The following is a 13,733-nucleotide window of genomic DNA, read 5'->3' as shown; positions in this document are numbered from 1 at the left end:
CAGATGCATCAGGACACGGACAATTTACAGAAGGCTAAATCACAGATGAGAGGAAGCCGGTTCTAACATCTGTACAGCTGTGTGCTTTAAAACGCACGTTAGGAAGGGAAGTGATATAACACAGTGTTTACAGTGCACACAGATACACCAATTAAAATACAGCACAGATGGCATCAGGTGGAGCTCAAAATGTGTAACGTTTTGATGAAAATTGTGTACAATAAATGAATTATAATAAAACTAATAATATTTATTATTATGATGAATTAAACATTTTTTATTGCTCTTATTGTAACATATTTATTCGAGTGTAATGGTATTGTTGTGCTACATTAATTTCTATTTTGCCCTGTTATGATTTATGCTTCTTTTTATTGAACTGCACCCTGGTGGACAGGAAATATGTTGGTGGAAACTTTTTTTCAAAGGCAAACAAAGACACAATTGATGGTAGGAGGGAAAAAATCTAAAAAGAGCTGTGTGTGTGGGGGGTGTCTGTAATGAAGACAGTAAATCCCAACTGACAGTTTTATTTGGCGTGAAGCTAGTTTCTGAATAAACATGAAGTGAACACACACACACACCCTTAGAGGCAGTAACGACTGAAGATTGGATTACAGTTTGGATGTTAATTTGCTTTAGTGTGTGTGGGTTGAAAGCCTCAAGGATAATTTCATCGAGTGGGCTGTCATACCCCAGCTAAACACACACAGACACACACACAAACACGCACACACTATCACATTATGTGATTTACGCTTTCTGACAGTATTTTTCTTTTTTTTAGTCCGTTTGAGGTATCAGTCGGTCGTGAAGCGGGGTCTCAGCAGATCAGGGCCTGGGGCCCTGGCCTGGAGGGGGGCATTGTGGGTAAACCTGCTGCCTTTGTAGTGGAGTCCGTTGGCACTGATGTTGGAGTGCTTGGTGAGTTTATTTTTGCTTTACTTCTGAAACATCCTACTTATCCTACTTCACAAACAGTCTAATCCCACCCTACTGCGTCTTCAGGTTTTGCCATTGAGGGCCCGTCTCAGGCCAAAATCGAGTGCGAGGACCAGAATGACGGCTCCTGTGATGTGCGTTACTGGCCACTGGAGGCCGGAGAGTACGCGGTCCACGTGACCTGCGATGAGGAGGATATCGAACACAGCCCCTTCATGGCCTACATCCTCCCTGACAACAACACCAGTGACTCTGACAAGGTCAGAAACAAACAAACAAAGTGATCTACTTTTAGTGCCAACAAATGCAGGGCAATTTAAATAAAAATCTAATATCACAACCCTTTGGACCAAATTCCTCAATATTAATATTGTGGGGTTATTGTATATTTATTGTTATTGGGGTTGACAGTTGGTGCTTTTACGAAATATTAAAATAACGAGATAGTTGATAAATGATCAAAATGATGTGGATATAATCTCTTAGTGGGTTTAGTAAAATAATAGAACTGTCTGGACAGTTGATCTCTGTAATGGCGCTTATCGCATATAGCTAAATTACAATATCCAAAATCCAACATGATATCTCCTCGCATTTCAATTCATATAACATAACAAAGTCCTTGTGTTATACAATCATCATTGTCAATAATCTCTAATAATCCGTTTTGGTTTTGTGGTTGTAGGTTCAGGCTTACGGGCCGGGTCTCGAGAAGTCCGGCTGCGTGGTCAGCCAACCCGCAGAGTTCACGGTCAGCGCTAAGGATGCTGGGAATGGACCTCTGAAGATCACGGCTCAGGTATCACTTAATCTTAACCTCATAGCATATAGTGTTTGCTGCTTTTGATCTCTGGAAATTTAGTTTTTTAGATTATTTCTGATAATACAAGCAATTCAACTTTGATTAGTTTTGTTACTGTTTTTTTGTATTGTTTATTTTTGTACGGAATGGTGTTGTGATTTTTTTTAATGTGCTTTATAAATAAAACGTAAATGTTTGTCTTCTTCTTCAAACTTAAAACATTTGTTAGCAGTTTGGATTTTAGTTTTTTATTCTGGGAATCTTTGACCATAATTTTGACCTCCGGCTCTCTGTCTGTCAGGACGCAGAGGGACTTCCTGTGGAGGTGAAGGTGAGGAGTAAAGGAGACGGGCTGTACTCCTGCTCCTACACCCCAAACTCCCCTCTCAAACACACCATTGCCGTCACCTGGGGAGGAGTCAGCGTCCCCAACAGCCCCTTCAGGGTAAGCAGCCAATCACAGCTCCTCGTTAACACAGGAAGAGATGTCCCGTCCAAACCCCAGGACCCGTTTAAGACAGGAAGTGCTAAGGTCGTCCAATCAGAAGCTTTAGTTAAGTCAGAAAGTTTCAGCGTCGTCCAATCAGAGTCAAAGGGAAGTTTAAAAACGGGGAAGGTGAATTCTAAAGAAGAGATCAGTAAAACTAAGAAGCCTCTGATCATCATCACGACCTACACTGAGAAGAGGTTCAGCTACTAGTTCAGCTGCACTGAAGTAAGGCACAGAAGTCAATTCTTAGAAGGAAACAAAAACAACGATCTGTGCTGTTGAGAAAACACCTTAAAATATATAAATATAAGACGGAAATACTGTCACAAACTATAACAAAAAGTATTTTTGATGAAATGAATGATCAAATAAAAAAAATGTATCTTCTAGATTTTAAAAGTCCTGCCCCTTTCTTTAAATATTTTATGAATAAACTTGACTTTGTGCTACTGTGTTCACACTTAGCCCATTGATCAAATGAATTAAAAATTTAAAACAAGAACAATTTAATCAGAATAAAATTTGAGAAACAACATATATCAAAAAAGGAATAAGGAACTACTTGAAGAGACAAAGGCGCCCAGCCTCAGGTAAAAAAAAACATGATCACAAACACGATTGAATTAATATACAAATAAATATTTCTGGAATGGGACAATGGGAACCCTTCACTTACTGCTCCATTTTGAAGCATGTCACAGAACTACTGTGGCCTTCAGCTAACAATACACCTCTATGAATTTGCAAAGTGTTCATTCTTATGAAATAAAAACACAAGAGTTCTTAGTTTAGGGTGATAATACACTCATGAAAACAGAGTTATGTTCCCAAAATGAATTTAACTCAAATTTAAAACGTTTTTATTTGTTCATTTGTTTCTCCCAAAAAAAAGTGTTTATTAAAAACTTTTCTAAACAAACTTTACCAAAAACAAATATATTAGCTTTTACCAAATACTACCTTGTGTGCTTATCAGATGGGTAGCAAGATCTGCTGGTTAGTTAATATGAAACCTAATATCTGCAGTATTCTACGGGTTTAAACACATCAGACAACATATGTTGATCGTTGTTTATGTGGGTCACATTTAAATATATGTTAATTGTGTTTCTATCTGAACTGCGTACTTGGCTTTCATCATAGAAATGTTTTGTTCTAAGTAAGCATGACTGCCATCACTAACACTACTGTTAAAGATCAAAAATTGCAATTGCAATGTATTTGTTTAACCAACCCAATTGTATGTCTTTTTTCATTTTATATATAGTAGATAACCACACTGTTACCTTTGTCTGTGTACTGTTATAACAACCTTGGGTTTGTCTTTTTCAACCTCACTAAGCATCACTTTTTACATTGTTTGTATTTAACCCCTACTTGCAGCTCCCTAGTCTTGCACTGTAACCACTGCCCATGCACTGTAACTCACTTTGCTTTTTGTATTTGCTTTACCACCTCACCAAAACAGCATAGATGTTTTCTTAATGAAAATAAATCTATGCTGTTTGATTGAAAACCTTTTCACAGGTATTAACATCATGTATTACAGTTAAGTTTTATTGACAATGAATCAAACAAGCAGGCCCGGCCCTGACCATTGTGCCCCCCCACCGCAAATCATGTACCGCGCACTGTATTTAATCAAGTCTAATCATAAAACCAACAAATAGTATGTTGATTATATACCATCAAGTGAAAAGGTTTTTATTTTACAGATGAAATGCACTTATCAGTCTTCTTTGCACTGTACCCACAGTTTTTTAATTTAGATTTAGAGATTTAGCTATGGGTTTTGGACTTCGTTTATCAGCTGTCTTCCCTTCTCCTAGTTGTTATAAGGGTTTTTTTCAACTGCAGGACAAATAAGTCTCATGAGGAACTTCCTTGGATATGTCTGAATATGTGTTTGTGTGCTGTTAAGGAATTTATGATGATGCCAACCGGCCTCAGGACTTAGCCAGGACTTTCCTTTGTGTTGATATGTCAGAGGTACAAAGTCCAAAAGTTTATGATAGAAGAACTATTCAAACAACATCGTGGATGTAGCTTTGGAGTTTTTATAGACTTTGCAAGTGACATAATGAGGGTTAAAATCTGGACACAACATTTTAGTGTCTGTTCAAAGCTTTCTTATCAGTCATATTCAAACAATAACATTCCACCACATAGAAAATGTAAGTTTATCCTGGCTGTGACAGAGGTATTAGTCCACATAGCATTTCAGCAGAGATGTTTGTACTTGTCTGAAAGTTATTATTTCAAAGTTTAGAGCTGATGTCACTAGGATGGATCGACAGGCTTGTTGTGAGCTGCAGCAGCCTGCAGGCATCTGCTGCACCTTTTTCCAGCTTTATGTTGACACAAAAGTAAACAGTCACACCCAGCTCTCTGCACTGCTGGGAACACACAGCAGCAACACCTTTTCATTAAAGTGGGGATATGGTGAAGGCGGTGTGGACAACACGTGTTACATGTAGCTGCAGATTTTGTGTTGTCCTGATTCTCATGGAAAAAGAATATTTACATCTACTGAAAGGTTTTATGAATTTAAAGAAAGAGGTTGACAAATAAAACTCGGAAGACGGCTGATAAACAAACGTACTGCTTCTCATCTTTACAAGTCAGAGAAATGATTTGCTCTCCTGACTGGTTTGCAGTGCTTATATTTTAATTAAGGGTTGACTTCTGATCTTTGTTATACTTTTAAACAAAATATCGTTTTTTTTTTTATTCTTGAACTTGTTGCGGAAGTTTAATTTATTCCAATATGTGTTCTTGCATGCAGTACATGCAGTACATGCAGTGCATGCAGTTGTTATAACATTTCTTGTCTCACGGTGAATCTGTAACTAACATGTTGACTGACACTAACCATCAGCTGTACTAAAACCACAATCATTTCTATCAAGTTGAATCACAAGTCGAAGTTAGTGTGGTTTAAAAATAAATAAATTCTGACATTTCATTTCATTGTTTTACTGTGTTGTTTGGATCATTTGCTTTAGATTTAGCTGAAATGCATGACTGTGATGCTTGGTAAATTATGTAGGAGTAGATTATACTACATAAAACTCTACATGATGCACTCTGGCTTTAAAAAAAACAACTTCACTTTTAGCTCTATTTATGTGAAGTGATAATTATGTAAAATATAATAGTGTTTTACCAAAGAGAAAAAACCCACCCTGTTTTTGAGACAGTGTGTGTGGCTGTATAACCCACTCTTTATAATCATGAGCTTTCATTTGAGCTGAGTGTTTGCTGTGGTTATTTGATATTTAAAAGTAGTTTACTGACTCCACCCTGCAGCATGTGTCTGTACTTGAAAGTGCTGGATTTCCAACAGTTCATGCTTTGAGCAGCGATAAAAGACAAAACCAGAGCTAGAACATTTAACTATTAAATGAAAGTCATGGTAATGTTATTATTTAGGTTTAATACACTATGAACTGACCAATCTTGTAAACTTTTAGTGCTAAAGTCTCAAGACAATGTAAGTTATATATGTGATCTGCTTATACATATTCATATACAGAGTTATATTTGCCTCTCAATATCAATCAGCTCTTCATTCACATGAACAGTATTTGTTTTTGAACAACAAGACAAGCCTATTGGCCATTTTAAGTATTAATGTCACTTGCTCTCAGGGGCTTTACTTTAATTCATGTCTCGGGACTCCTGTCCAAATATGGAATAAATATATGTAAATTTAAAAAATGCTTTATTTGGCTGCTGATATGAATATATATATATATAAACATTAATATGGTTTAGGTAAATCAAGCCGCATACAAAATATTACATAACATCTTTGAAAATGTGTATTATACGAGTAAAAAGGCAGAAAAGGGGATCAACAATGGAACCCTGTGTTATTAACATTGCATTATCTTAAGGATGGAATCGTTACCAATGATCGTGTTAACAACTTCCTGTTTTGGTGCTTGTAGGTGAATGTGGGTAAAGGCAGCCACCCCAAGATGGTGAAGGTGTTTGGTCCTGGAGTGGAGAGAACCGGTCTGAAGGCCAACGAGCCAACACACTTCACCGTGGACTGTTCAGGAGCTGGAGACGGTGAGATAAACACACACACACACACACACACACACACACACACACACACACACACACACACACACACACACACACACACACACACACACACACACACACACACACACACACACACACACACACACACACACACACAGTCAAGTAGGACAGGATATCCCCACATACAGTTTTATTTGGTATTTCATCAGTTTCCATCTGTGGCAGAACAACACAAAAATTGACCTTTAAAATGTGGTCTGTAAAGGGTACACACACACACACACACACACACACACACACACACACACACACACACCGCATTTCCCCCTGGTATGTACTAGAGGTGATCTCAAAGCAGAAACATCCTGACTGGAAATTCGTCACTTTGACCTTCCTGAGTAGATCACACTCACACATGCTCATGCTTCACCATCTACCTGCACAAACCAATTACAGAAATATATTAAAGAGCAACTTAACACAACCGTTTTTAGCTTGTACATGCAGGATTAAATGCAAGTGACATACATTCACTATACATACAATTAAATGAAAGGAAGGAGAAAAAACATCTAAAGTTTCTTTAAAATTGCTGAATTTATTCATGTCAATTACACAAGAGATTAAGATGGAGGACACCTGGTGTCTGCCTCTCAAAGCGGCCTTTGACTCTTTACCAATTGCAGAAAAATCCATTTATCCACTGTTAATCTGTGAGTTCAGTATATTCCTATAAGTCTCTTGCCTCTATTAGCTTTTTTCATATTTCATATCAACATAATATCTTTTTGTTTTGACCTTCCCAAAGACATTACAAGACCTTAACTTGGACTGAGAAAACTGGGATGGACATTCCTGACTTTTTCCTGATATTTAATAATAATAATAGTTAGTTGAAACCATTGGTGGCATGTAACCAATGCTGTACTTAAGTATAATTTGGGGGTACTTGTACTTTACTTGTGTGTTTCCCTTTTCTGCTACTTCGTACTTTTACGCCACTACTGTGTTTCAGCGGGAAATATGAAACCTTTACTCTACCGCAGTTATTGACACTTGAAGTTAATTTTTACACGGTAAACATGATATATATTTACTACAAATGTTCTCAATACTATCTAAAATTAGCTCCATATTGACAGATTACATTAATTAATGAGTACTTTCACTTTGATACTTGAGTACCTTACCCTAACCCTTTCTTAAGTAGAGTATCACTACTTTTTTCCACAATCAGTTGTGACCCCAATTCAATTGTTTTCCTAAAATAATGAACAAAACACTTCTACCAACACTGAATTGTTACTCCGCAAAGCACCAATAGGCTGCCATTAGTGGGTATTTGATACTGAAAGGATTTTGAGTGTGAATGTTGAAATATTGCGTCACCTGAACTTCGTCTTTCCGGTGTTGATTGTGTAAGATGTACAGTGTGAACACACATCCTCTGTGTGTCAATTCCCCTGGGGGAAAGTCCTATAAGATAAAGCAGTTTTCAGGTTGCCGGGGTTTGAGGAATCTGACCTGTTTCCGTTGTGTGACACACTTTACTGCCCCATTCCTCCCATGCTCTGAATTCCTCTGCTGTGATTGACGGCTCAATGCCGCTGCTGTAAACTCTTTGATTGTGCTGCGAGGTTAGTTCATCGTTTACCTTAGAGAGTCAGTTACATGTAACATCCCCAGGCAAGATGTTCATGACATGAGTTAAGGCAGTGAATTAACAACAGTACACTGGATCCCTTTTGCACCTCCTTGTGGCAGACAGTGTCACAAAGGAAATTATTGTAACTAAAATAGAAAGTAACTTACAAAATAAGAATAAAGTATACATTGTATAAGACTTATAACGCAAAAAAACCAAATGTATAAACTCAACATTATAAGTGAAATAAAGTAAAAAAAGGTTATAACGTCAAAAAGTACATTAAAATAATAAACATAAAGTGTATATGAAGTAAGATAACACTAGTGCCTAATAGAACAAAAGTAAGATATATTCAGTGAAGTTAGTTACTAAAAGGATTATATATCTTATAATATTGTAAAGCAAGATTTATATCATTATCTTTTAACAATGAAAATATAATGAATCCATTCCTTCTATTTTCAAATAAATATATTCATGTATATAGTGATCTGTCTGCTTATCTGTTCAGTGTAAATTCAATTATGTGTGTGTTTTTGTGTTCATGTAGGTGACGTCAGCGTAGGTATTAAGTGTGAAGCCAACATGGTCAGTGACAAAGAGGCTGACGTGGACTTTGACATCATCCCCAACGCCAACGACACGTTCACCGTCAAATACATGCCTCCTGCTGCAGGAAAACTCACGGTGAAAGTCCTGTTCACTGATAAGGTACACACACACCTACACACACAAATCTGTAGACCTCTAAAGATCTTGATGGTTTATTCTGATTAAATTCAATGTGACTTTTAACCCTTACAGGAAGTTCCACAGAGCCCATTTACCGTGAAAGTCGAACCTTCTCACGATGCATCGAAGGTCAAAGCAGAGGGTCCTGGACTGGCTCGCACTGGTGAGACACACACACACATATTTTTTAAACATTTTAGTAATAGTTTTATTAACAGTTCTATCCGAAAATATTTCCAATGAACTGTAATCAAACGTAATTAAAGACAAATTTAGTAATGGTTGCACTTTGTGTTCAAAATGTAAACCATACTTTGTTGTTTGTTGTCTGATTCTGTCGAAATGAATGCAGAGCTTACTTTTGGCCTTAAATGCTTTCAGAAAGAAATTTCCATGAAATATTTTCACAATACAAGCAATATTCTCTATCAAACATCCAAACGTTTTATTGTTCAATCATTCATCAAGTGTCCATTGCTGGCAAAGGACAACTTGTGTCCAAAAACAACCCCTTTGTGCACTTACCATTGTTTTTTTTACCTTGTGTGTCTATTCTCTCTCTACCTGTGCAGGTGTGGAGAGCGGGAAGCCGACTCACTTCACAGTGCTGACTAAAGGAGCTGGTAAAGCCCCACTTGATGTCTCCTTCTCCTCTCCCGTGAATGACTTCGACATCATCGACAACTACGACTACTCCCAGACTGTTAAATACACACCTGTACAACAGGTACGTCAGAGAAATAGCAGCACATGTACCAGATGCATCAAACAGGATCCTGATCAATAGTTGCGTAAAATACATTCCTGCACAGCAAACGGTAGAAAGGGTACATTAAACACACACACATGGGATTTGTGTCTTTTATCAGTCAAATAAAATGATGTTTGTCCACTAACGTAAATTCAATTGTTCAGTCGGTCTACCTTTTTCTATTTTGTTTTTTACTTTCATTTTTTTATGTTTTTATTATCAATTTCTTTTAATTCCCTTTGCTGCTTTAATTGCACATGTCCCAGCTATGGACTGATAAAGGATTATCTCTTATCTTCAGTCTTGTATCTGCATGTGTCATATATCTGCAGGGGGAGCAGAAGATCACAGTGAAGTTTGGAGGAGACCCCATCGCGAAGAGCCCCTTCACAGTCGGCGTCGCTGCTCCGCTGGATCTCAGCAAGATCACCGTGGATAACCTGGAAGGGAGTAAGAAATATCTCTCTGCTTCCTGATGGCTTTCCATTCAAGTTACACGTATTATAAAACATTGACAAAAACTCTTGATGAATTTAAGTAAATCACAGTTGTGTTTCATTACTTCGTAAACAAAAAGCTCAACAGTTAGGTAAAAGTAAAAATGCACGTGTTTTGAAGGAAGGGCAGGGTAATCAGATGGTTTGATATAGTTGCTATTGTTTAATGCACCTTTTCATTCATTCAGACTTTTCTCAGTTTTTTAATTGTACAATTATTGATGAAGAATGTGAGAAATACAAAGTTTTCTTAAAAAATTCAAGTAAGTACACGGCTGACTAATATATATAGAAATGATATTTTTTTTGTTGAACTCACTTTCGCTTAGCAAACATTTAGATTGAAGGTTTTGATTTTATTGGAGTGAATCTTTGTCAGGGCACTGTCTGTCCACCATAGAAAATGTATAGGTTTGATATTGTTACTAACATGATGAATAAATGTGCTTCAGGAGCGGAGGTGGATCAGGAGCAGCAGTTCATGGTGGACATAAAGGGTGCAGGAGGTCAAGGTCATTTGGAGGTGACAGTGGTGAGTGTTGAGATCAATATAGGCTTGGGTGTTTGTTTTGGTATTATCACAGGAGGGAAATATAAAAGTGTGTTTTAAAAATGTTTTACTTAATTGAATTTGTGTTACTGTGTGTTACCAGCTGAGTCCCAGCCAGCGGACGGTCAAGTGTAAAATGGAGCCTCAGCCCGGTAAAGCAGACGTCAGTGTGGTGCGCTACACCCCCACAGAGGAGGGGGTTCACGCTGTCAACGTGTCCTACGACGGACACCCCGTACCTGGGAGTCCCTTCCCTGTGGAGGCCCAGCTGCCTCCAGACCCCAGCAAGGTAACGTCAGCAACTTTCTGTCTACAACCATGTTTCTATTCTTTTTTAACTTTCAAATGTTGTGTATTGTTATGCATGTATGTTCTACAATATAAATACTATCCTCCATGATTTGGGGTCATTTTTTTGTAATGAATACCAGCATGAAAATGGACTTAATTCAGCTGATTTACTTTAATACAGTACAAAGTGTTTTATTATAAACAATAATGCATGTACATTAATATCTGCAGTGGAAATCTATCTATGTGCACTTTATCTTTAATATTTACTTTTTTTATTGAAATTCTCGGATGTGTAATGGGGGGGGGGGGGGGGGGGGGGAATGCAAAGGGCAACAAAACAAAAAACATTTAAATGTGTTATAATAAATATAGCATTGAAACCCACTGCATGTCACCATCACTGTCTCCCCCAGGTGAAGGCTTTTGGCCCTGGTCTGAAGGGGGGTCTGGTGGGAAACCCTGCAGAGTTCACTATCGATACAAAGGGCGCCGGCACCGGGGGTCTGGGTCTGACCGTGGAGGGGCCGACGGAGGCTAAGATCGAGTGTTCAGACAACGGGGACGGGACCTGCTCAGTCTCCTACCTGCCCACCGAGCCCGGAGACTACCTGGTGAACATCCTGTTTGAGGAGGTCCATATCCCCGGCTCACCGTTTAAAGCCGCCGTCCAGCTGCCCTTTGACCCCTCCAAGGTGGTGGCGTCAGGGTCGGGCCTGAAAAGAGCCAAGGTGAGCAGCCGGAGAGGAAAATAGAAGGATCATATAATGCTTTTTTTAAGAAACCTGAATAAACATTCAGCGGTTTAAATATGATGTTGGAAACATTTTGGATCATTTTAGATATTATGTTTTGTATTATTGTTTTTTTTCCAACCGTTTGCTAGAACCTTCATTATCTGACGCTAACTCTCACAAGATCATAGTTATGAGAAAAATATCAATATAAATATATATTTCAAATAAAAAACGGGCGTACGGGTACGAAACATTTTTACGAAATTTAGAAACAGATAATTCTCTTTTTTAATATTTGGTTCAGTCTGAAGTGAAATGTCAAACTGCAGTATTAGGCGATATCTTGGCCATTGTTCAGTGTTTTAACATATATTAAAACAACATCATGATCCCATACTCATACAAGTATTGAGCAAAACTAAAGGAGTAAACTGAGGGAGGTGAGGGGCATCTTTTCTCCAAACTTTGTCTGTTTGTTGCCCCCGTCTGAGATCATGGCAAATTGTCCAAGAGGTTTCAGTGTTTCTGTGTTCTGCGTTGAGGAGATCATATGGAAGAAGTTAACAAAAAAAAATACAAGGGAATATTATTTTGAAGGTTTTTGTTTTTTGTCTTTGACACTTTGCATTAAATAAAAAGTAAAGTATAAAGTCTGATGCAGCTTGTTGTGTGTGCAGGTTGGAGAGACCAGTGTGGTGAATGTGGACTGTTCCAAGGCCGGACCGGGACAGCTCAGCCTGGAAGCGGCGCTGGACACCCCCCCCACCAGCCCGACGGGGTCTGCACCTCGCACCGGTAACACCAACACTGTGCCCACTCACCAGTAACCAGTAAACACACTGATAGCTGTGCATTTCTTAATGGTGCCTCTCTTTATATACACTGCCCCGGCCAAAAAAAAGGCCACAGGCCTGTGGGGGCAGTGCTATGATCTGGGGTTGCTGCAGTTGGTCTGGTCTAGGTTCAGCAACGTGCCCAAAGAATGAGGTCAGCTGACTACCTGAATATACTGAAGGACCAGGTTATTCCATCAATGGATGTTTTCTTCCCTGATGGCACGGGCATGTTCCAAGATGCCAGGATCCATCGGGCTCAGATTATGAAAGAGTGGTTCAGGGAGCATGAGACATCATTTTCACACATAGATTGGCCACCACAGAGTCCAGACCTGAACCCGATTGAGAATCTTTGGGATGTGCTGGAGAAGACTTTGTGCAGTGGTCCGAATCTCCCGTCATCAATGCAAGATCTTGGTGAAAAATTAATGCAAGACAGAAATAAATGTTGTGACATTGCAGAAGCTTGTGGAAACGATGCCACAGAGAATGCGTGCCGTATTCAAAGCTAAAGGCGGTCCAACGAATATTAGAGTGTGTGACCTTTTTTTTGGCCAGGCAGTGTATGTTAGTTCACTGCTTCCAGGCAACCATTTGGTGTGAATGTCTACACCTTGTCAGTGTATTTAAGACATAGGGTCTGAGAAAAATAGCCAAACTGAAGTATTTATTATTGGATATTTTTTTCAGTTTTGGTATCAAAGAATACATTAATGAATTCAAGCTGCCAGTTAGCCAAATCTTAACTCTTACTTTGGATTTTGAGGTAGGATATGTCAAAATGATGTCCAAATTTGGAAAAGTCTTAATGCATTCCTGCAGTTCTGAGACTCATATTGTGCTGAATTAAAACAAATGGCTGGAAGTGGAGAAACTGCAAGCATAGTCCTTTAACTTGTTGATAACTAGTTGCCTCAAATTCTACAAAACTATTTGTGTTAATCACATGACATAGTGGTCTTTAACATATAGTCTTTTGTTGGTGGTTGACATTTTCTCAGTTTTGCAGTAAGTAACTTTTAATTTTTGTCGGGTGTTTTCTCTTTAAAGACATCCATACAGTCTTCAGTGCTCTGATAAATATAAAATAACTGCGCTGTGTTGATGCAGGTGTTAAAGCTAAGACTGAGGTGTTGGACAACAAAGACGGGACCTACACGGTGACCTACGTCCCGCTGACAGCCGGCATGTACACGCTGCTGCTGAAGTACGGAGGCAAGGCCGTGCCCGGTTTCCCAGCCAAGGTGACGGCAGATCCTGCCGTCGATACCTCCAAGATCAAAGTGTTCGGACCCGGAGTGGAAAAACAAGGTGCAGTATGGGCCATCTGTTGGTCAATGTGTTTCTCTGTTTAGTAAACTACATTTTGTGTGAAAAATCTGTGGACTGTCCCTTTAATCG

At 38.7% G+C, this 13,733-nt stretch overlaps 1 protein-coding gene across 1 annotated transcript in view; it reads left to right on the top strand.

Moving 5' to 3' along the window:
• LOC134882338 (filamin-B-like) overlaps window positions 1–13,733 on the top strand; it is a 66,777-nt gene that overhangs the window by 33,028 nt on the left and 20,016 nt on the right. Inside the window, 14 exon segments of the mRNA XM_063909976.1 lie at window positions 788–924; window positions 1,009–1,202; window positions 1,628–1,741; window positions 2,046–2,189; window positions 6,188–6,311; window positions 8,489–8,649; window positions 8,743–8,833; window positions 9,243–9,397; window positions 9,754–9,871; window positions 10,371–10,450; window positions 10,572–10,757; window positions 11,176–11,490; window positions 12,174–12,291; window positions 13,443–13,643. Of these exon segments, the coding sequence (XP_063766046.1) occupies window positions 788–924; window positions 1,009–1,202; window positions 1,628–1,741; window positions 2,046–2,189; window positions 6,188–6,311; window positions 8,489–8,649; window positions 8,743–8,833; window positions 9,243–9,397; window positions 9,754–9,871; window positions 10,371–10,450; window positions 10,572–10,757; window positions 11,176–11,490; window positions 12,174–12,291; window positions 13,443–13,643 (2,138 nt within the window).

Source organism: Eleginops maclovinus, chromosome 20 (genome assembly GCF_036324505.1).
Source record: "Eleginops maclovinus isolate JMC-PN-2008 ecotype Puerto Natales chromosome 20, JC_Emac_rtc_rv5, whole genome shotgun sequence".
NCBI classification, from domain to species: Eukaryota; Metazoa; Chordata; class Actinopteri; order Perciformes; family Eleginopidae; genus Eleginops; species Eleginops maclovinus.
Note: the sequence above shows the minus strand (reverse complement) of the source record. Positions and strands in the feature narration are given on the sequence as shown.